Genomic DNA, 23,946 nt, shown 5'->3' with positions numbered 1-23,946 from the left:
AGCGGGTGGCGTGAGAGATAAATTTTCGCAAGCCTCGCTCTTTCCGATCATTCGAAGCGGAGGAAAAGAGAATAATTTTGTAACGTTGGTGATATATGTATATGAATCAGTATATTAAAATAAATCAAGTTTATATTACATCATCTATATTTTAATTAAAAAAGTTTGCCTTTGGATAATTTGAAATATTCTTGAGATACAATTGTTTTATAAGACGTAATGCTGCAAATTTTAAGTCTACCCAATTTTTTTTTTTACTTTTGCCTAATCAATACTTTGATCCAAGATAATATTATTTTATTTGTGGTACATTTATTTTAATTATTTGACAATATTATAATCGAAAAATCTAGAAATTATATAGTTGGGTTCTTATATTTCTTGAACCCATTGATTGCCATGGCACCAGCTCTATTTTTATTTAAAGAAGTTTTTATTAATTATATAGTTATTAAACAAACGTGTGCTTGAGTGTTCTATATCGCAGTTTTAAATACGAAATAATCGGTTCCTAACGATCTGCTTCAAGTTGCAATTCATGGTTTAACGATGACAGTAAATAAATCATAAAAAAAGAATCACTATGATTAGCAATTTCATGTTACAATGTTTATAGCAGGGCACTCAGAACTACTGAAGAAAATACTTTACATAAACACATCGTCCACGGTACAATTTTAAAGGATACGCAATAACTGGATGTCCGTCGCTCGTGCCTGGCGGACAAATCCGATCGTGTGTAGTGAAAAAAGACACAGATTTGTTTGTCCGCTGTCCGTGCTCAAAACAAACGGATCGGACATGGATAAGCAGATACGAACACCTGGAGCCGATGGTTAACAGTATTTTTTGCTTAAATTTGCCCCTTAAGTGATTTTATGAACCGGGCCATTTCCGCTCTCTTTTATTAATTTGTGTTAAAGTTGCCGCTATCCGTCTAAAATAACATCTAAGACAAGATTTTTCTCATAAGGTTTTATTACTTTATGATAAGTTTTTGCTTTTTTGAAAGAGACATCAGACAACCGTATTAAATTCATTTCATCACGATAATGCGCCAAGCCAGACCTTGCTTTTGAACCGCGAAGTTTTTGCCAAAAAAGAGGTTTCTGTCTATCCACATCCACCTTACTTTCCAAATTTAGCACCATGCGACTTCTGGCTCTTCCCAAAAATAAAAACCGTACTAAAAATATAACGTTTTGCCACCATTTCCGATATTGATAGGGCCACGACGAAGCAACGAAAGATCCTTCCGAAAGAAGCCTTCTAGAAATGCTTCCAATCATGAAATCAACGTTGAGATAAGTGAATCGCTAGTCAAGAAGAGTACTTTGAAGAACATTAATTCAAGCTTATTACTTTTTTCGTAATAAAATTATTCACCGTATTTTTTTATTACACCTTGTATATCTTATAAATCAAGCGACTTGATTTGCAGTAAAAAATATTAATCTATCAAGTGAAAATCTTGACTTAGGCCTGGCAGATAGTATTTTTATTATTAATAATAAAATAATAATTTAATTTTCATGCTGAAGTAAACTTAAAACATTATAAAAAAATGTAGCAATAGTAATTTTGAAAATAAGCATTGTAAAATATCATGAAATAATATTTATTTTATATATTAAAAGTTACACCATTTATTTAAAAGTTATAAATATATATAATTGGTGTATAAATTGTAAATTAGCACTATTATTCAATCGATTACTATTTTAAGAACTAATAATAAAAATATAGTTTAATTAAAAACTAAGCTATCCTGATTGCTCATTTTGCGATCAACGCGCTAACAATCAAAAAGTTTGTAACGAAACTGAAGAAAGCAATTAAGGTTTTTTACACATTTTCATTAACCTAGAATGCTTGAAAATACCTTCCGGGCAAAAGGAGCTTTTGGAAAAATTGAACTACGGCCTTAAAGAACCGATCTTGAGCCGAGAAACCTTTCCATTGTTTAATAATTAAGAGAAGCAGATAAAATCCTACACCGTTTACCCTCTTTATGTCTTGTCATTTTATAAAGTGCTCATTTTAAAAAAGGCGTGAAATTACTCAAAGAAAAATAATGTTTTTTTTTTCTTTCAGATCCGCCTATAGTGGTGCTGTCTTTAGGTAGCACCCTCAATCCTGACGATATCAAAGAAGGAGATGACGTGTACTTTGAATGCAACATCAGGTCCAATCCCAAGGAGCACAGGATAACGTGGTATCACGACGTGAGTACATAATTTATTTTTACTTCTATTATGAACCCGCACAATCACAAAGAGTTCACGGTTGAATGAGAAGAATCGAAAATCGTAAATGAAAGCTCATTTCGAATTTGTTGGCTCCCATACGTCTCGAGCCGAGGTATTGTTGGAAAATTTGCCCAACTGCCGTCCTCCCTGTTCCAGTCCAAATCACCCGCCATCCGATTGTTACCAGGAGTACATTCATAGCCCTTCAAAAGGACCGAGGACAAAGTGGTAATGGCGCTTATTGTACTGGAAATAATGGCTCACGCTTCCCCCTATCGAAAACGCGATAGATATATAGAATAATCGCCACCCAAAAACTCTCAAATTATCTTATTAAATAATAAATGCGTGATCATTAATTGTATATACACATTAGTATGTGTGTATGCGTGTATTTATCCGCTTCGTAAAAGTTGTCCGAAATTACAAATAAGGGCTGTGTCCGTTTTATCGTTCTTTGCCGGGGTCCTCTTTAGTGACCCGTGACAGAAGTGCTCGCTTATTCTATAACTTGATGTCGAGTTAGGGTTCAAAAGTCAAACCCGCGCCCCAAAACTTGACGCCGAGCAGCTTGTGCAAATCCTCGACGAAAGGCTCACTTTCAAAAGTGGATATCGCAGATTAATCTTAATTGACAAGTGGACCCTCTGCGTTAACGTTAGATGGGGTATGACTCTTAAGTTCATAGACAAAAAAAATCACACATTTTTTTTAATAAATAATTTTGCACAATCAAGTTTGTGATACTAATTTAGGAACACCGCATAACAGTTTTGCACCCTTTGCCATTAAGATATGTTACATGGCTTATATTTCTTCAAAACAATAATTTTATTATTTTAGATTTTTATATATAACACCGCAAACCCGATTTCAAATTTTGTTAATTGGCGAACATGCCGCATGGTACGGTGACGAGCAGCTAAGGTCTGTGATTGACGGGGGTCAGTTGTGCAAGAGCTTATCGTAGAGGGTCTAAACAACGTTCGGTTAATTAAATGATCACATAGCCATTATCGGTGGACGTGAACAACACAGTTTCGTGCTAAACGCAAACGCGGGTAAACGCTATTCATTCCGAACCCGATAATATAATTTGTTACATTTAATTAACCAGCCTGTACAATATATTATACATACATATGTGTGCATGTTTCCAGCTTTGAAATAATCCCATCAATCAATATATGTGATAATGTAAATTCTAGTCCCACGATATGCGCGAAATAGCAAGTCATATTAGCGGGAAGACTGACGACAGGTTTTTAGCACGTTACACGTTGATGGATAGACTTGAGCTTTATGCATACCCACTGTGTGGTTAGGCTTTGATTAACCGCGAGCTTTCTAACGATGCTTTGTTTATTACTCATAATTAAAGATAAACTGATTTCTTAGAATAATATAAGGTATATAAATCTGTATTTTTATTGGTTATATGATAATAAATATTTTAAACAAGCTAAGCAAATTTTATTTTATAAAATAATAAGGAAAATTATAAAAAGAGTATATACAGAAATTTCTAACAGCAAACGGTCAAGAATAAGGAATGAATCGCAACCTTACAGCGAACAACTAAAAAATGCCGAGCATCGACAGATTGTCGACACCACCACTTTAGCAACCTAAAATAGTAAACTGCGTCAAAAATAAATAAAACAAAAAAAACACTAGGATAATAATATTTTTATATAGGCGTGATAAATATCTTTCTCCTTCACTTCATTTGCCTAAGGTATACTTGACGATATACAAATTTAGTTCATGAACAATACACAACATATTATGATCATAGCTGTGCCGGTCTGCAAAGATGTACTACACCCGCCGTGTCTGTACAGTGCTAATAACAAACTGATATAGTATCTGAGCGTAAGATAACGCTTCGTCGATTTCAATCCAGCTCGTCCCCGGCGCCATATCCCGATTGATCTTTAGCCAACAACCAGTCTTGCGCCCTAATTGTTGACAACCATTCTGATTCGCTCGCCGTGAAGGCTTGATATGACGATATTGTTTAATACACCTACGAAAATCAAGCGAGGCAATCAATCCACATATTTGGTAGGTGTATTCTTTTGAATGCTATCAACGACCGTCATATCTCCAACTCTCTCTCTTTCTCTCGACTCTGCATGTGTATCGCCCCAAGTTTCCGCTTTGATCTCCTTCGCTCACTTACCGTGTTGTGCTCCGTGTTTGTGGTTTAATTACACAATTTCCGGGAATACGCACTACCGCGACCTGGGTTGCGTACAAAGCTTAACCTTTGCCGTTATTAGTTTTCAGCTCCATTCTAATTATACACACATACATATGTACATGCGTTTACGTATTATACATGCGTATGTTTAGAAATGTCAGATGTAAAAAGTTGTCATTACTCTAATTTATAATTGTTGCGAATTTAGAATAATATACATGGGGAAGGTCCAAACCTCAAAACTTTCACAAATCTTTGCTCCTTCCTATTCGAATATTTCACAACAGCACTGTAAGTCTCTTCTGTTTCTAAAACTTCTCAGATAGTTTCAGTATATATTAAGGAAAGAAAATCCCGTATATGCCACTGTTGGTGAAACGTTTCAAATTGCGTCTTTGGGAGCAGTTGTATTGTAAATCCTTAATTATACATACACTTAATTTAGTTGTCATTTTACTTCTATGTGTAAAATCGAATTGTGATTTTTTTGTTGCATGCTTCATATATAGTAAAAGGTTGACAATTAAACGCTTAGCGTCATCAAATAAACATATATTAAACTATCTTTAGTGACAAGAATAATTTTTAATGTAATATTCGTGTCGTAATTCTAGGTTGCATAGACGCCGGTCGTGCTGCTCTGAATATCTGGCTGAAGAACAAAGTTGATATTAAACTGTTGTATATCAAATGTCCCTGTATAATATATACACAATATCTCTACCATTTTTAGAAAAACTTTTTAAGCTCATTGTTAAATTAAAAATGTGATAAAATAATTATATTTTAAGTACAGTCGACCCCCCTATAACGTAGAGATTCTGACTCAATTGTATGAATACTACGTTATAGCACCCATACAAAAATGAAGGTTAGGTTCTATCAATTATATTTTGTGAATTTAACGAAATCAGCAAATCAAACTTTTTTCGCATTTTTATGTTTTAAATGACCTTGTATTTAGATTGTAAACGTTCCCCATTTTCTTATTGCGACACGCGCGCGAAGAATCTTCTTGATGTGTTAACCTACAATGAATAAATAATAAAAAGTAAATATAATTATTATTTTATATATACAGGGTTTTTGCATTTAAATTAAAAAATAAAAAATATTTAAGTTTAAAGAGATTAAGAATTATTTTAAATACACTAAAATTTTAATGGTCGATATAAAGTGTCTTATATACAGTGGCGTAGCTATGGTGGGGCGGAGGGGGCGGGCCGCCCCGGGCGGCACTTGCTTGGGGGCGGCATATTCGAAATGGTTCTTAAACCTAAATGCACTAAAACATATAAATCCACGAATAACAAGAGCTTAATAATAATCAATTTATTATTTTAAGAAATGCTGATTTTATGATCCTGCAAAAATTAGGGGTGGGGGGTCAGCAATTTTAAGGATCGCCCTGGGCGATACGCCACTGCTTATATAATATATCTAAATATATTTTATGATTCAATACTTCTTAGATTTGTAATAGATATGTATCGCATAATTAAATAGTTTTTTTATTCTAAAAAATAAAATGGTTGATACCGCATGAAAAGTGTGCATTAAAAAAACGTGTACATTGATTTGCTTGATCACTTTTTTTCCATAGCTATACAAAAAGAAATAGTTTTTACTATATTGTGATGAATATCTTACTGTATTTGCTTGATTTAATTTTTTTTTAAATCTAAAGCATCTAAATTAATGCCAACAGTTTTGCTATTTTTTGATATGTAAACTAGATAGGTACATAATGATTTTTTTAACTACATTTTTTTTATCATTTCTAGGATTTTTTTATTGCCCACCTAGTTTATTATTTATTTAATAAACACTGTAATTACTCAAATTTATAAAACAATATAAAAGCTGGTTCTTACATTATTTTACCTGAAATGTGCGAACTAATATTAATATTAAAAATAATGAATTAAAAAAAGTTTTTTTAGCTTTTCTTCTATAAACATTTTTTTTATATACATAATATATGAATAATAAAAATTATATTTTTATGTTATGACATTTAAAATCACGAATACTAAAAAACACATCTAGAAATATTTAAAATTTATGTAGTATTGAAAGAAACTACCACTTAGTGAAAGTGGAATCGTAATTTTTTTGCACGAAAAATATTATTTGATAGCTTGTTTATCGATTGCAGTTAATAATAATATATTTGTGGTGGATTTAATAACATATTCTTGGTAAATATAGTTTAAAACTAATGCAATAGCTATGCTAGATAAGCTTCAAAGTAAATATATGTTTGAGAAACCAATAGTCATATGGATATAAGATACAATGTTTCATTGATGGTTTTGTAAAAATCTTTAGAATAAAGAAATATATTAAATTATGAATTTTAAAAATAAAATAATATAAAACATACATCCAATTTAATATAGTTGCTATTTCAAAGTATTTTCTTTTAATGACATATGGTATGATAATATATACATATATGTTTTTCAGAAAATATATAATATAATATTACATCTAGCATATCTATTCAAACTGTATAATATATTATTGTATAATACACTGGTAATAGTTGTTTTTGTGTGAATAGGAGCATGCAAAACTTTTGCCATTAGTTCTATAATAATAAAAAAAAACTTTATTAGGTGCTCTGCGTAATCACAAGGACCTTAATTAATCCACCGAATGTATGGCGAAAGGGAATTGAAATGGTGAACCAGCCCGGAGAAATGCGAAAGCGTGGAAGGAGTAGGGACGGGTACGATTCCGGCAGGGTTAAGGGTATCTCGAAAAGGCTACCTGAAATCCCTTTTAATAGTTTTCGGATCAAGGATTCCGAAAGGATAAACTTTTCCGCGCTTGAAGCACTAAATCCGGTGGGGGTACGGATACAAATTTAAACGCGAATCAAAACATAGTTTCCTTTCATACGAACTGTTGAATGCAAATTAATTTTGGCTTTATTAACTTTAAGAAATTTATTAGTTTAGTATATCTATGATTTAATACATAAATAATTTAAATTAAATTTTATTACTAGTGCAAAATAATAACGCTGTGACTAATTTACATATTTATTTATTTTTAGACGAATATATAACCGTTTGCGTATTAATTTATTTACAAGCACATACACATATTATATTTATCCTAAATTAATTAAACAGTGAAATAGAAACCTTGAACAAGTGTATGATAATTATTTACGTTACGATTTTTAACATAAAGCTAACTCATTTTATTATTTTACTTATTATGAAGCACAACTAAATTATTTAAGATTTTAGAAGGGTTAAACTCTCAATTTACAAATACATTAAATACAGTTGTCATAGGTTTAATTTATAAATTAACTGTCAAATTAGCCATTAAATTAAAAAAATACTTTTAATATGACGGTGTTACAGAAATTTTATTCTGGGGTGCAATTAACAGCACCTTTAACATATAAACGATTATCGGGTAATTAAAAAATATGAAATTTAATACAATGCAATGAATTATTTCTAGTTTGTAAAGATTTTTGGCATATGTCTAATTTCTAACATTTTTTATACTTTTCTAAAATGGAAAAAATATTGTATTATTTGTTATTACATTTTTACAATAAAAATTTAGGATAATATCATAAATCTTCTATATGTTAGTTTGTCAATAATATTATTAAAATTACGAATCAACTGTAGCGTAACCCATTGAAATCGAATTTGACGCTGTAACTTTTGCACGAGTAGTACGATCAAAATTTAGAGAGTTGTTTTAATAATGTTTACGACCGTAAAGCAGCGCCCTTCTTTATTTCCATCACAATAAAACTTTATAGATTCGGTCCTAGTGAGGGTAAGAGGAAGAAAAACGAAATAAAAAAGGCTTTTCATAAGCATGACCTCGTTATGCCTTCTCTTGATTACGTACTTTCAAATGTCGACAGATGCTTACACTGCAATTACTATTTGTGTTGTTAAATATTGAATTAAAACAATCTAATTAAACTCTTCAGAATCCTATTTCGGATAATTTAAAAAATACATGTTTCTTATTAATCCTTTTATAATGATACCTGAATCTTTAAATAGATATTGTAATATATCATTGTCATTATTGCCTATATTATTATATATGGTTAATCGCTTTTCCTAATAAGCGTCCAATATTGTTATATTAATGGTTATCACACACATATCAACTCAGTTCAGAATTTAACTTCGTTGTTCGATTTGCATATGTAGTTTTATGTAACCACCATACTACAACCATCTATTTTTATTTTCTGAATGACATTTAGATTCCCAAGCAAGTGGCACAGTCATGGTTTAATGTCTATAAAATGGTTGGATTTTTTAACTTTGTTTTTCTAGCTCATCCACAGCTATCGGATGGAAGTGGGCGAATTACAGACATTTAGTTTTCTGGATGTAAAAGCAAGTCATATTTCCTTTGCTGCTTTATCCATTATATAAAATAGATTTGGGATTTGTAAGTAATAGAAATGTCATCTGGTGTTCGGGTATGCACACCTGAAATGACTGAATATTTTGCTTTCGTTTTGCCACTAGAATTCAAACACATTTTTGTATTTCTGGAGCCGCGAAAATGTGCTGAATTTCTCTTCTTTTTTAATTTTTGGCACAAGGTTGAAGTTGCTCCGTTTTGAAATGTGATATGCTTATTTTTTCTCTTTGGAAAATTCGCATGCACTATTTTCCAATTGAAGCCAAGTGTATTCCAATAAACTTTGAAATACAAATACTTCATTGTGCGAACTAATGTATTAATAAAGTTTCGTTCAATACGTACGAGAATTTATCCATTACTCTACCTAAGTATTACGCTAGTAGTTAGTTTGATTAATTTAGCGATTAAGATCATGCCGTTGCGGCAACATCGTAAAATAATTACGGGCAAAGTGTTATAATCGCCTGCAAGTTTGTTTCGACCGATAATTGTCGGGATCAAGAAGCAGTCAACAAATTACCGCAAAACTTTTGGAAACACTTGCGTACTGATACTGCGGCCCTTTGGGTCAGTTGGCGCATTAGTGAGCGGAGTTTAGTCCCTTCGATTCTATACGTATAATAATTATTAATGTTATTATTATTAGCCAGGTTGAAACCGATCGAATCAAGCAGCCGTACATTTGCTCGGTCACACGTTAATTAGTTCGGTAGCCTAATTAAATATTCACACCCATTACCGTCAATTGTGTCAGGTTTGCCTGGGCTCTAATCAATATTAGTTTTATTGTATGTACACAAAAATCGAACATTCTATGAAAAACGAATATTATCACTGTTTGACTTGAATTTAATATTCAATTTTTTATCGTATTACTATTTTTAGTCTTTGCGAAGGTAACCAGGTAATATAAATCCAGAATAAAAATTCTATAAATATTATTTGGATATGCGAGAATATTTTTAGTTTAAAAATGTATGTAGTTACCTCTATACGACCATTTTAAATACCATTTACTAGTTAATAAGTAGGTATAAATTAATAAATATATAAATCGTCTCAAAATGTATTGAAATATAAATAATCACACACACACACACACTATATGTTATTATTATTAACTTAAATGCGTAAAATTTACATTTAAAATGTATGCGTGTACATAATTGTAATTTAAAAATATGATACTTATTATAATATGTAAATATATATAGTGTTAGCCTTAAAGCCTATTTATTTACTTAAAAAAATAAATCATGCAAAAGCATTCTTATTTTATATAATTTGCATTTACTGTTTGTTTTGATAAAATTTTAATTAAGCAGTCCAGATGATTTAAAACTTGATTTAAAATTTTGGTTGCTAATTTTCTTGCTGTTCCTCTAAAAAGAATTTTCTTTGTTCTAGTCCTTGCAGAACCAAAAATAACACGTATAAAATCTCACATTGTATGCTTCCTATAAATAATCAATATAAAATTATAGTAATAAGGTTATATTATGTTTCTAACTTTACCTTATTATGTGTTAACTAATAACTAACTTTTATTAATGCTCATGATACTGCTTATGTCAGTTAAATCTATCTATTAGTATTAGGGAGAGTTTTTAATCTGTTCAAATATGATCCACTTACATTTTTAGCGATTGTTTTCTACTGGCACAGTTACTTAATATATTTTTTAGGCACAAACCAAGGAACACTAGGCATCAACCTGATGAATTTATTCTGAAAGCCTCCAAATATATTTTTGTTAGTAATGGAGGTCGCAACTTGGGCATCCAAATAGCCGGTCAAATTCATTATTCGGTTCTCGAGCATTTTTCGGTTCGGTTCCAGGTAATTTTTGTCCACTATTAAATACTGACACATATGAATCTATGCAATTTGAGGATACGCTGTACTTTATTCCACAAACTAAATTATATTATATTGCTATTTTTAGTAGCAATTAAGTTTGCTATTTTACAATTGTTATTCAAATTTTCTACTAAAATTTATTAGCGTTGGAATAGTAAAGTGGTATGATTAAAACAATTTTAACAAAAAGAGAAGATTGGCAATATACACTTAGATACATAAAATTCAGTGTTTGTATAAAAATGTCTTGAATAGATAAATTTAGTGGTAAAAAAATAAAATAGATTATTAAAAGCTAAATTTTTTATAAACAACAATTTATCCGATTAAATAAACTCATTTTTTTTTAATTTGCAATAAATTATAGAACAATATAATCAGTTGTTGATAGTAAATTTCTCAAGATTTTTATAAAAATCATTTATTGAAATATGATAATGCATATTATATTTTAACTATTTTCATATTTAAAATACGATTATGTTAATAAAACCTTAATGGATACAATTAAAAAAAAATACAAAAATTTAAAGAACTTCATTAGTACAAAAAAATAAGATGCTTATTTATATAATATATTAATAAATAATAAAATGTAAATCAGCGTATCAGGGTGAACTTTATTTTTTTAAATTGACATTCCAAAAAGAGATTTACAATTAATTAATATATTTCTAAATTACTTTTATTACTTAAATAATTATTAAATAGTATATCTCTCAAGTGAAAATAATATTAAAAAATTTGATTAAATTATTATTATTACATACGTTTATATATTTATAAATTATAATAATTACATACGTAAATTGCGTTTTTCCTTGGATTTTCAGTCTCTATATTTCGCCAAAATATTTTTGGCATCATCAGGAGATTTTAATTTTTTTATCTATCTGCGGAGCAGATAGGGTAATAGTGTTTACTAGTGTTTTTGACATAAAACGCAAGTTAAGGTGCGAATTAAAAAGCTCCTGTGCAAAGAAAAAAGTGTATACAAAAAATCAAAATGTTTCTCATTAAATCATATACTTCGTAAGATTTTCTTATTTTAATTTGAAAACTTTTAAACCTTTTCTTTTGTGTTTTGTCGTCCTTTTAAGAACGATTGATTATCGCTTAGCCCAATTGTTAATATATTGATTAAATTAATCGCACTGTTTGGTTGTTAGCTCCATTGTTAGTTATCCAGGCAAATATTTGATGGTTTAATCGTCGGGCTAATTTGATATAGTGTGCCATTGTAATAGTACAAGCTTGCTTCCTTCCTTCCGAACTTCTAGCAAACGAAACCTGGTCTTTTCACACTGGTGCATAGTTGAATGCAGTCTTAGAACAATTGGCTGATGCACACAGCCCAGGGAGCCAGACAATGAACGGCGTGGAACCTTTTAGTGGTTCGGCCGAGCAAGTTACCGCCGGCTGGGGTGCTGCTACTACCAACAATTGGAACGCATAAATCACGTAGTAATTATTGCAGGTGTCGGACGTGGTCGTGGTCGTGGCTTACACCGACATTACGTTGTGGTGTTGGTGTGTCAAAATTGTCAATAAACCACTATGGTTTATGAATTTATTATGCATTATTTTTAATATAGTAAGTGCTTTCATATATAGCCGATGTTTGTACAGTAAAAAAATAAAACATTTATTTCCAGAATATATAATTGTAAAGTAAAGAGTGAAAATAAAAGCCATTTTTTATCAAGTCCCAGACAGTCACAGCATAATTAACGTTAAATCTGCAATAGTTCAGTAAAACAAGGAGTGAAACCATAAAATATTAATCCAGTAATGGTATTACGTTGTATTCGATAGCTTAATATCAAATATAAAATAATTCGGTTAGCTTTGCAATAAAAAATGTATAATCAAAGCAATCGGCCCAATAGTTTACCCGTATCCTAAAACGCCATCAACCAAAAAATGATAACGCACAACCATGTAATGTAATGAACACGCTAACGATAGCATTGTTCGGTTCGAATTTCAATTTGGTCTAGTTATACCTTTTTCCAATTAATTACCTTCGAGTCGTGCACAACAACAAGCGATGCGTGAGGTTCAAAGGACGAAATCAAAGGGTGGCCGCAGTTGGTTGTGTGACGTATTGTTTTGTTATTAATTTCCTGACAATATTTGTCAAGTTATAGCCAATGAGCAGGCAATAGCGATCGTCGTCGGTTATATTATATCTGTGCGTACGTAGAGGTAGTTAAACCTAGCTTGTCAATACTTAAACAGAACAACAACGCACGCTTGAGATCTTGTTGTTATAACTAACAAACAACCAACTGCGACATCGCCAATCGAGATTACGTGCTTAAGATGTTCATGCTTTCGAGTGCTGGGAGACACTCGTGTGTGCCATATATGCCCAATATGCCCATGTACATATATAAGGTTGTGTGGCTTATTTATTATGGAAAGTGAGACAAAATATTCTCAACGCTTTTGATAAAATTATTTTCGGTCTTTTATTTTTAACCAAGAAATATTACATAATATAAAAAAACATAACATTGCAAATACATTTATTTTTAACCTATTGTTTGTTTAAATTTTTCTTTACACAACAAATACTTAAGCAATATAAATAAAAAATGCGTGATATCCGCCCTGTTACACAGTTAACGCCAATGTCAAACGTAAGAAAAATAAATAACAACTCGCTAGATTCAGTACTAGATTTTCAATCTGCAGAAAATTTTGCCATTATCGTCAAAGTTTAAATTTTTTAAAATGGTATTTTTCAACAAATAATAAATAAAATACAAACATGTTAATTTGTAACGTGTATTTGCTTAGATTAATAAAACAATGAATGATCAAGAGAGTAGATGATGGCCGAAGATGCAGTTTTCCTGGACTCCCATTAGAACTATCCTCAGAGTTGAGTTATCCCCTCTGATTATCATACAGTTAGTATTAAATTATGATGATATGACCGACAAATATTCGTGAAAGTTGAAACGAATTTCTTGCTAGTCGTAATTCCTAGAGCTGGTCATAAAACTTTGATAGACAAACAATGTTTTCGAAGTGTTAATTATTTGTCCATTTCCTTTCTACTTGATTACAGTGCAGCTGCAAATATACAAAATTTACATGTTTTTAAAATTACAGCGGCTGTAAGCTATTACCAAAAATTTATAAAAAAAATATTTTTAACAAAAAAAATAATGATATTTCTTGAAAAACTTGTATTTTTAAAAATATATAATAAATTATTATTTTAATTTTATTCAATAAGATACCTTAATAATAAACCACAATTGTACCTATATTTTTTAATTATTTGTAAGAGAAAGCTGTTAGACTCTTATAGAAAATATCTGCATAGAGTAATTTTTTATTTTGTTAGTAAAGTTTTAATTTTAAAATATTTTTTTTATTATTACGTATTGTATTGTGATTTTTTAATTTTTATTGTAAGTATGATACACATTATTTTGTATGTTTATTTCAATCTAAGAGGTGTATGAGATATGTGTTTTTTAGAAATTTCATGACAATTTAAAAAATACTTCGACAAATGTATCTATTCGATTACTTAAATATTTAATATTGTTTTTACAAAAAGCAATGCCACATGAGGTACGTAACAAGTGACATAATAACAGCTATGGTAAACAATCTTCTAATCACAGTGATTTTTTTTTACACAGTGTTAGTTAAAGATGATGCAAGATTATGTAGCTCCGGTAATTAAATACATTTTAATTAAAACTTTAAATTATCAGTGTTCCAGTTAATATTTTTTGTGTGAAAAATAAACCATTTGTGATAAGTTAAATTAAACTTTGAGAACTTATAGATATTTAATTTTTTACCATTCATAGGTTTTGTGTATATAAGTTTACCATATTTATGAAACTCGATACTGGGAAGACTAAAAAATGAATTCATCTCGGAAATTTTGTGAACGTGACGTAAGCGTGTGAGCCTAAGTGTATATAAAAATATTACCTAAATCCTAATATGTTAAAAAAAACACCAGATCACATAGAAATTACTTTGAAAGAAAGTATAAAATCTAAACGTATCATTACCTTTAAGGATATCGAATTATATAAAAATATACAATATTGAACATAAAAAATATTAGTGTAAGTAAAATTAGAGGAGAAATATCGGTAGAGGGAAGTTTATACTTAACATTAACCTATCTGTCATTTAGTTTAGGATGTATTCGATGACCTCAAAGATCTAAATAAGCAACGTAATAACAGATGTTATATTTATATACTCATTAATCTCAAATTAACGGGAGCTTTTTGCAAGTTCGTCGATTACTACTTTATTTTTGACCCTTTAGTTGTCAATGGTTAATTTAAGTATTTTAATTGTCTTCTTAATATTTACTACTTACTTTATTTATCATATTACCTGCAAATATTTTGTTATATAATATAAAAAACATATATAAGCTTAATACTACCAACGAACATAATGGTTTTGCCTATTCTATTAGAAAAATGACTAGATATGAAAAAATCATAAAGATCCTTAACGTAGATACGATAAAGATTTTATTATATATTATATGTACAATAATAACAAAGTTGATTATATCAATTCAGGTTTCTCAATGGACAGTTCAAATACATCAATTTTGTTCTTTGCTGTAATCCAAGTATCTAATGCCAATATAGTTAATAATACTCCTTAACGTAGACATGATATTTTGACATACTCGGAAAGAAACGACTAAAATGTTTTATTTTTGACATGATATTGGGCTGTATTGATTTAAATTATGTATGCAATTGTATACTATTTACTTATGACTTTTAGCTGCTTGTATATTATTTTCTTTATCACTATATAAACATATGATATTAGTATGAGAAAGTCATATTTTCGCTTCTATCGTCTTGGGTAAATTATGTGTAAGAATATAATGTTTCTTAATGTTAATAAGTATTGAATAAAACTCTTACTAGTTTTAATAATTTTTCGGTTTCGGAGCCCGTTGACAGAACTTAAAATATAAACATTTCATTATGAATAATGTTTTATAACTGTTTATATAGTTTAATTAATGTATACTTTTTGATTTTTAAACGTATTATGCATATATTTGGTAGGTCAAAGTCACAGCCTTCAATCAAAAACAAAGGAATTCTAATAAATTAATTATGCAAACTCAATTTTTGTTTTTATTGATTATTATTAAATATATTTCCTTTGTTTACGTGTATTATTATACACCGTTCATACAGAGCGATACGGTTTACTAGTAACTCAATAAACGAGGAGCATTTCAACTTTGAAGAAAACGCGTCCGGAAGCGGAAGTGCCGGCCTAGAACATTTATATGTAAGATTTTTAAATATATTTCTTTCCGTAGTTATTGTCGCCATCTTTTTTTAAAACGCTTTTCTAAGACGCCTTTAGATGTCGTTTCAGGTTATTAACGCTGTGAAAACTATTTCGTCGCGACTGTCGATTTTCATCAGCTGTCTCTGTAATCAAAGGGTTAAATACTCTCGCCTAGGATGAAAAGCAATCGCGCCTCCCAATTCTAGAAGCACATGTTGTGCTGTGCGGTATCGGAAACAGCCTTAATAACACGCCTCGGCGTATAGATTATGAGAGGTTGTAGTGCGCGCACCACCCATTAGTGCGGTTGGGTAAAGTCGGTTTTCTAGAAGCCGCTATCCGTCACCACCCTACAAGTATTTGCGCTCTCGCCAAAGCTTTATTATCGATATAACTTCCTATCGACAAAAAGTCTTTATGGGCGCCGCAACGGTAATTAATGCCTTTTTGTTATTGCCAATCATATACCATTTTATTGATATACCTCGCTCGATTCTCGGGCAATAAACTTAAGAGCGGAAATAGAGAGGTAGTAGAAATATTTTTTTGTATTGAAGAATAGTCTGTTACACAGGAAAAGACAATAAAAATAAATAATATAAAATATTTAAAAACCATTTCAATTTAATTTCTATATATTTTTTTGCGAGATTTACACGACAATATGTATTTCTTATTAAATAATATTTATCTTTTTTTATTTAAAAATAATTAATAAAATATTTTAAAAAAACCACACAGCCAATCATAACCAATTTCAATTGATTTATATTAATTATAATTTTAAACCAATATTGCGTCTCATAAAAACATTTAAAAATAGGTAGAACCATATATTTCAGGTACAATGCAATTTAAATATTATTTTTTAAAGGGTAAAAAATGCGTATAGCTAATATTACCTTTATTTAATTTGCCTAAAAAAGTGAAAAAAAAATCTTAATGTCTATAATCTTAAAGTTTCTGGTTTAAATACAATTTAAGTTTTTTTAAACAAATTGCCGTTAGCCGTTTTGAGAGAAATTTTAAATGCATGATCTTTTCTTAAGGCAACGAATATTTCAATCGTTTCTCATACAGTAGACCCCCCAATAGCACGGTAAATTGAGGACATGCTATTTGGGTTTCCGTTAGTCAAAGGGAGGATACCCCACAATGCGCGCTTTATTCGTATGAACGTATTGCAAAAAATGAGTATGAGTATTTTTTAATACCCCAACTACACACACAAAAATAGCGCATTCCTAATTTACCGTGCTATTGGGGGGTGTACTGTATATGACGAGTACCTTGTAATAAACTGTTGAAAGATTTTCCACAGTAGGGTTCCATTATAACGAAGAAATACATTTTTTCTTGGGCGGTTAAAACACATTATATTTTTATGATTAGATAGCATAAGTTTATTTCTTTAATTGTGAATAGAATAGTGTTTATTTAATAAATCTGATAGTTGTTATAACATTTAAAAACTTTCTTTTTAATTTCTTTCTCCTTATATTTAGATATTTCTAGTTTTATTTTATTATCTTACATATGACCAAAAAACTAAACTTGTGGTATAAGTCCGTAATTATTACCTGTAAAATCTATGTTCGAATTTCATATAAAGTTGTTTTTAAAAAAAATCGTGTCCGGAAGATCGGAATTAGTGATTATTATATAATTCTAATTTCTAACAATCATGCAGATTAGGTTTTTCAATTTTTTTCCTAACTCACAGATTATTATATCATGAAAAAAATAAAGCTAGATAGTCCTGTGACCCACTTATTACTTTTTTATTGTATTTACCAATATGTAACAAATTCGGATAATGCCTGTTATGTTGAAATCGAATATGTACAATAAATCAATAAAATATTTTTCTTAAAATTGTATCAACGAAAAATGTGGGCACGATAGTAAAATTATTTTCTTAATTAATAAGTATATTTATTATAAACAGTTAAATTAAAATAATAAATACACTAGTAATAATATTATTTTAATAACAGGCTCATATGTAATAACTTCTCTATGTAATTTCTTTGTGCTTTTGATCTTTTCTATACCCTAAAAATAAAATGATCATATAATAAGACAAATAAGGCAGTACTTAAATATAATTTTTCTATAATCAATACCTTATATAATATACACGTCAACTTATTATCAATAAAAAATAATGATAATAACTCATATATATATTTTTGGTTATTATATTAGTTTTACAAAATATGCATAGTTTTTTTTATTATTAACTATAATAATTTATTATTTCATTTTACCTCACCTAAATTTTTTGTTACTGTCTTTCTTTTATGTTATATTTAAAAGACTCATAATTGTGCTCATAGAATTTTTTTGCAATTTCCAATATACCTTTAAAATACATAAATGTAAGCATTTTTTTGTGTTAATTAATTGCTTTTCTAAATAATTTTACTGCGAAACATCCATTACCAAATTAAGTAAAATGTAAAACGTTTTTACAAATTTGTTATTACACGTTATAGAACAAAGCCTCATTACACTTCGCATAAATATAGTATACGATCCATTGTTACATTTAACGAAAGCTTTATATTTCCTCTACCAGCATAGTAATTTATACTTTTGTGTTGCAAATATTGGTTCTGAGAAAATATGATATGAAATTACCACGAATTTTTTTTACCCAGTTAGCAAGACTGTCGTTTTTGCTAAAAATGTCTGTGACATGATAAAATTCAAGGTTGAAATGTACAATTAAAAATTCTGTTCTTGTTCTAACAATTGCGCAAAAAAATAGCTGCTGCTAATATTTTTATATATTCTTTAGACAAGTATTAAAATATTAGGCTTCTTGAAAATAATAATGGGATTAAACTTATATGACGTAGAAAACAAGAAACTCGTTTCTTGGCACACGAAGTTCATTGCTTCTCTACATTCTAGAGCAGCATTTAGCAAGTTAATTTTAGATGAAATTACTGTAATTCAGTACCTTAAATTGGTAATATTAAGACAATCAAACTGAAAAATTACCTTTCAGACCATAAAAACATCGTTAATATATAATTGTTGGTAGACTTCTAATAAAACAAATAAATACATAATAATAAATAATCCTCTAAATCCTTTATTTTTATTGACTTGCCCTTTAGGTATATATATATAGAAATGCACATTATATATATATATATGTACCAACAGGTATCGCGTGTATTTTAAAATCAAAGCAAAACGTTTCAACGTTATAAATTACACGCTCTGGCTTTTAGATATTTACGGACCAACAAAATTGTAAAGATCAGTTTAGGGTCTCGAGTCTGGTAGCGATTTCAGCAAATTATTCAAAGACCGATCCCTATATCAATGTTAAGGCTTTAGAAATCACAGACGGATTAGGCTTTGAAATTTCGCCATGAATCGCCTTTTGAAATTTCATTAAATTTTCTACTATTAGCGCGCATTTATTAATAATTGACTAAATCGCAAAGTATCGCTACGCTTTAATTAACTTGTTGAATCTAACCCAATATACAAAAATTATTTAATTTACAAAATATTTTCTGATGTATAACTGTCAAAGATTAAATTAGTGGGTTTGGTATGTTTATTGATCTGGGAATAAAAACGCGATTAACAATATGTTGCTATCTTAAACATATAAAAAAATTTAATAAGAATTTACAAAATACATATTTTTAAATAAAATACAATTTAGGCATAGTTTGTGAGCTAATAAAAGTATTTCGTGAAAGCCAAACTGTTGATTGTTAATTTTGTTACCGCGTGATTATTTTTTATGCGATAAAATTTATTTTAAATATTTGACTAAAGATATTTTTAAGTCTTGATTAATACCTGTAAGACGCAAAACAAAAATAAGCGTATATTTATCTTCTCCGATATATTAAAAAATAAAAGTTCAGGTACTTTTTGAACGGCCCTTGTGTATATAATATTTTGCGAACTGTATACATAATTCGAGGGATTTTTTCATCTTCCACGTAATAAAAGTAAGTGGTCATTATATTATGGCAATACATCAGCGCTTATTTCGTCTTATGGCAACCGACGTCGTGTATCCCAAAATTATAACTGTGATTAATTTTTAAAATAATCATTTGTAACGCTTTTCGCGTATATGGCACAAAGAGATTGCTTCGTTTAATGTTTCAGAACACTTGAATAATAACTAGAGGTCGAAATTTTGACAGTGAAATCGTATTTCACAGTGTCGCATTCGGCGACGTAATATTTAATTTTTTGACGAATATTTATTAACTTCCATATACCAACTATATTATAGTATTATTTGTCTTACTTAAAATTTTAATGCAATAATTAATTCCAATATTTGTGTATTAATTGAAAACAATTTTTAAGTCAATGTTTACTATCGCTTTTACCCACACTATGACTTTCATATATCGGTGAATAAATCGATACGAAAAATACAAGCATCCACAGTATATAATAATTAATTTTTTTTTTAAATCAGGGGTCCCAAAAACGAATCAATAAAATTGTCTCCTGCAAATCACTAGTTGACAGTATGCCAAAAAAAGGTTGCAGTTGTAATTATATCTACGGTTGGGCCTACTAAATATTAAAATTATATTCTTATTTATAATTTAATTCTTATCACTTTTCTTATTATATGAAATGAGTATATATTGTCTAAAAAAAATATTCTAATTAGATATTTGCACATATTAATTATATTATTTTACAATAACAATCACACAAAAGCTATAAATTGAACCACAGTATATGCTAATGTTATTACATGTATTGAACAGATATATCTGTTACAATAAGACAACATATTTGGCGTAACAAATATTAGGCAACATATTTGTTTTGGTATTCAAGTACGGTGTATATGAATTTATAATTTAACTCGATGCGATACGGTAGCCTAATAAATTGCTTACGTAATTACATTAGTCTTCGTACACAATTTTACCTGCGTTTTGTTTCTAATTATATAATATCCTTTAAAATTTAGGCTTCATATTATTTTGTTGTTCATACTATTTTATTAGCATACTTCATAGTTCATACTATTTTATTAGCATACTTTAATAAAAATTATTACAAAAAGCATTTTTATTTATTTTATTTATATATTGAATAAGACTGAGAAAATTATATATTTAGGCTGCTTCAAGCAAATAATTAAATATAATTATTAAAAATCAATAGGATTCTAAAATAAACACATTTTCACCTTAATATTGTGATAGTGAGAATCTTTTGGAAGATCTGCTTTTCATCGCAGTTTTTGGTAAATTTAAATTTCTCAGAAACTTAATAAGCCATTTGCTTTAAAATAAAATGTTTTACTTAGTATTTATTTTTAAAAATATTGAACATCTAGAAATTTGGCTAGACATTTTTTTGGTAAAAATTTATTTGTACGAATATTTTTAATGTTTTACAACTTTTGATATATGTATCTATATGCTTGTCTATCTCAAGTATTATACTTGAGAGAGACAAGCATATAGATATACTTATAAAATTATTATATGTATTAGATATCACTTACTGGACTAATCCGCTTTAACTTTGGTGCAATTGATACTTTCTTTGGTGTCCGCAAGGACGCTTCACATATAAAACCTATTGATCCTTGGTCCGAGCGCGGTAACGTTTTAATTAATGCCGCTTTATACTCCGTTCAGGTGGCAGGTTAATTTTTATTTCGTCGTAACAACACTCGGAGCTCAGAGCGAAACCCAGGGGTTATTTCCCAGAAGTGGTGTTTTTAATTAGCGCACCGCGGGGGAAATGAGCGCATCCAATGGAAAAGCAACAATATTTCGCCACGTCGACTCGATATGCTACCAAGAGTGGTTCGAATCCCTAACCTGCTTAATCTCTGACAGCCACCGCGACTGCGGCAAACTAAATTGCTCTTGCGTGCTAAAACCACCGAGTAAATTGTGTCCAATTACGCATATGTAACGTTTAATGATATTATTTTTAAAAACAGATGATCTAATACGATTTTTTACCTCATTTTTTAATGAAACTAATGTAAAAATATAATGCGTAAATTGCTACCGACCGAAACTGGCTTTTGAATTTTCGGTTGAAACGAAATTCTTGCAACCTACATATAAAGGATAAATCTTACATTTTCAAACTCTTCAAAATTATAAAATATGCACTATAACTGACGCATCGAACATTTTAGAAACCACTGCCCTTACAAATACAGCTTAGTCGCTCCTGTTTATTTAGGTATTCAATGCTTTTTAAAGTGACTAGATAATAAGCTTTTACTAATAGTCTGCATAAAACTACTACAGACGAAAACATTTAAATAAACATTTTTTACTAAATATATTATTTTCTATATATGTATATTTTCTACACATAAATGTACAATCTGAAATGAAATCGACTAAAATATGTGCTTAGTTTAAAACATTTGCCTTGTGAAAATGCAATATATTCCAATATCCTGATTATTCATTGTATTATTTACCAGCAATAATTTTGTGGAATATATCTTAATCTATCATTTTATTGAACCAGTTGTGTCAGCAATTAACTTAAACGGCGTTTCTTAACATTTTTTCAAAATTGAAAGCCAAATATCTTAACTTGCTCTACCATACAGCATTTTGATGACTCAATCATAATAATTTTTGATTAAAATTTTTTGAGCTCAGAAGAGCGATTGAAACATATCTCAACTAAAAAACACGCCCTTAGCTACTATTATTGAATATTAAATGGCTCGGGATTTAGCCTTTGCTAAATATGTCATTGAATTCATTAACGAATTTAACTTTGAACTACAATGAAAAGCAGTGCTTATACACTTACATGAAACTTACACTGTGGTAAAGTAATTTTGACGACAGTTGAGAAACCATTTATGTCTATCTGCTTTTGGTATTTCATTTGGTACAAAAAATTAAAAATATATATTATCTCTATTCTCACAAAAAAACGACGGGTATAATTTCTAAACTTGACCTGCAGTACTAGCATCGTTTTTCGAATACTAATGCAAGTGCAGAATACATTTAGATTTTAAAAAATCCATCTGAATGTACAATTAAAAGATTTTACTTCACCTTTAAGTAGAAGTGATTAATCTGCAATGTGATGTCATGCTAAAAGGCAAATTTCAATAAAAGTAACCAACTGAATTCTCTAAATGCGTCTTTTTAATGATAGATAATATACTTAGGGATTTATTTGTATTAAGCAGCACCTATGTAAAAAGACAATTTAACAAATCAAACACAAAAAATCGTTTTAAATTGTATTTTTTTCACAGTAGATTTGAATAGAAAATGCAAATAGATGCTGAAATTGTAAATTTATAAAAAATGCGTATTTTGATTTAGATTTTTGTTCGGTTTCTAAACAAGAATTTTTTATTTGATTTTGATCTAGCTAGACGCAATTTTAATTACTGAATTAAGCTTTGGGTAATAATGTATAATATTGGTGGCAAAACTGTTTGTTATATGTATTGTTTCCAAATATATAAAAGTAAAGAACAAAAAGCGCAGATGGAAACCCTTATCTTTATCCCAATATAAAACCCATGGCAAAATAAATACGTGGTTAATTGAATTGATTGCTTCTCTCTCATTATTAAGGGAAAATCTTTCACAAAAGCCCTCCTTTGATTTTCTCCCTTTGCACATTATATTATGATTGATGCCGATGTATGGAGCACATTGATTGTGAATTTGTCTGAACCTCTTTATTCTCCCCAACGCTCGCCGTAGATCTTATCCCATTGTGCTGTATAAAGCATAATAGAAACACTATTAAGCAAAGTGATTCTCCATTTTTGATTCGCTCTAATAGAATCTATGCCGTTCATAAATCAAAACCGGCAATTATTTATATACTATATATGTATATATATCG

At 29.5% G+C, this 23,946-nt stretch overlaps 1 protein-coding gene across 1 annotated transcript in view; it reads left to right on the top strand.

Annotated features, from left to right (window-relative positions):
• Positions 1 to 23,946, top strand: part of LOC148233025 (neural cell adhesion molecule 1-like) — a 602,564-nt gene that overhangs the window by 411,067 nt on the left and 167,551 nt on the right. The window contains exon 9 of the mRNA XM_088190284.1: positions 2,095 to 2,225. Coding sequence (XP_088046410.1) covers positions 2,095 to 2,225 — 131 coding nt within the window. The remainder of the gene's footprint in view (positions 1 to 2,094; positions 2,226 to 23,946) is intronic.

The sequence above is a fragment of the Plectrocnemia conspersa genome, unplaced genomic scaffold (genome assembly GCF_051122295.1).
Source record: "Plectrocnemia conspersa isolate PC_06_02 unplaced genomic scaffold, ASM5112229v1 ptg000008l, whole genome shotgun sequence".
In the NCBI taxonomy this organism is placed as follows: domain Eukaryota; kingdom Metazoa; phylum Arthropoda; class Insecta; order Trichoptera; family Polycentropodidae; genus Plectrocnemia; species Plectrocnemia conspersa.
Note: the sequence above shows the minus strand (reverse complement) of the source record. Positions and strands in the feature narration are given on the sequence as shown.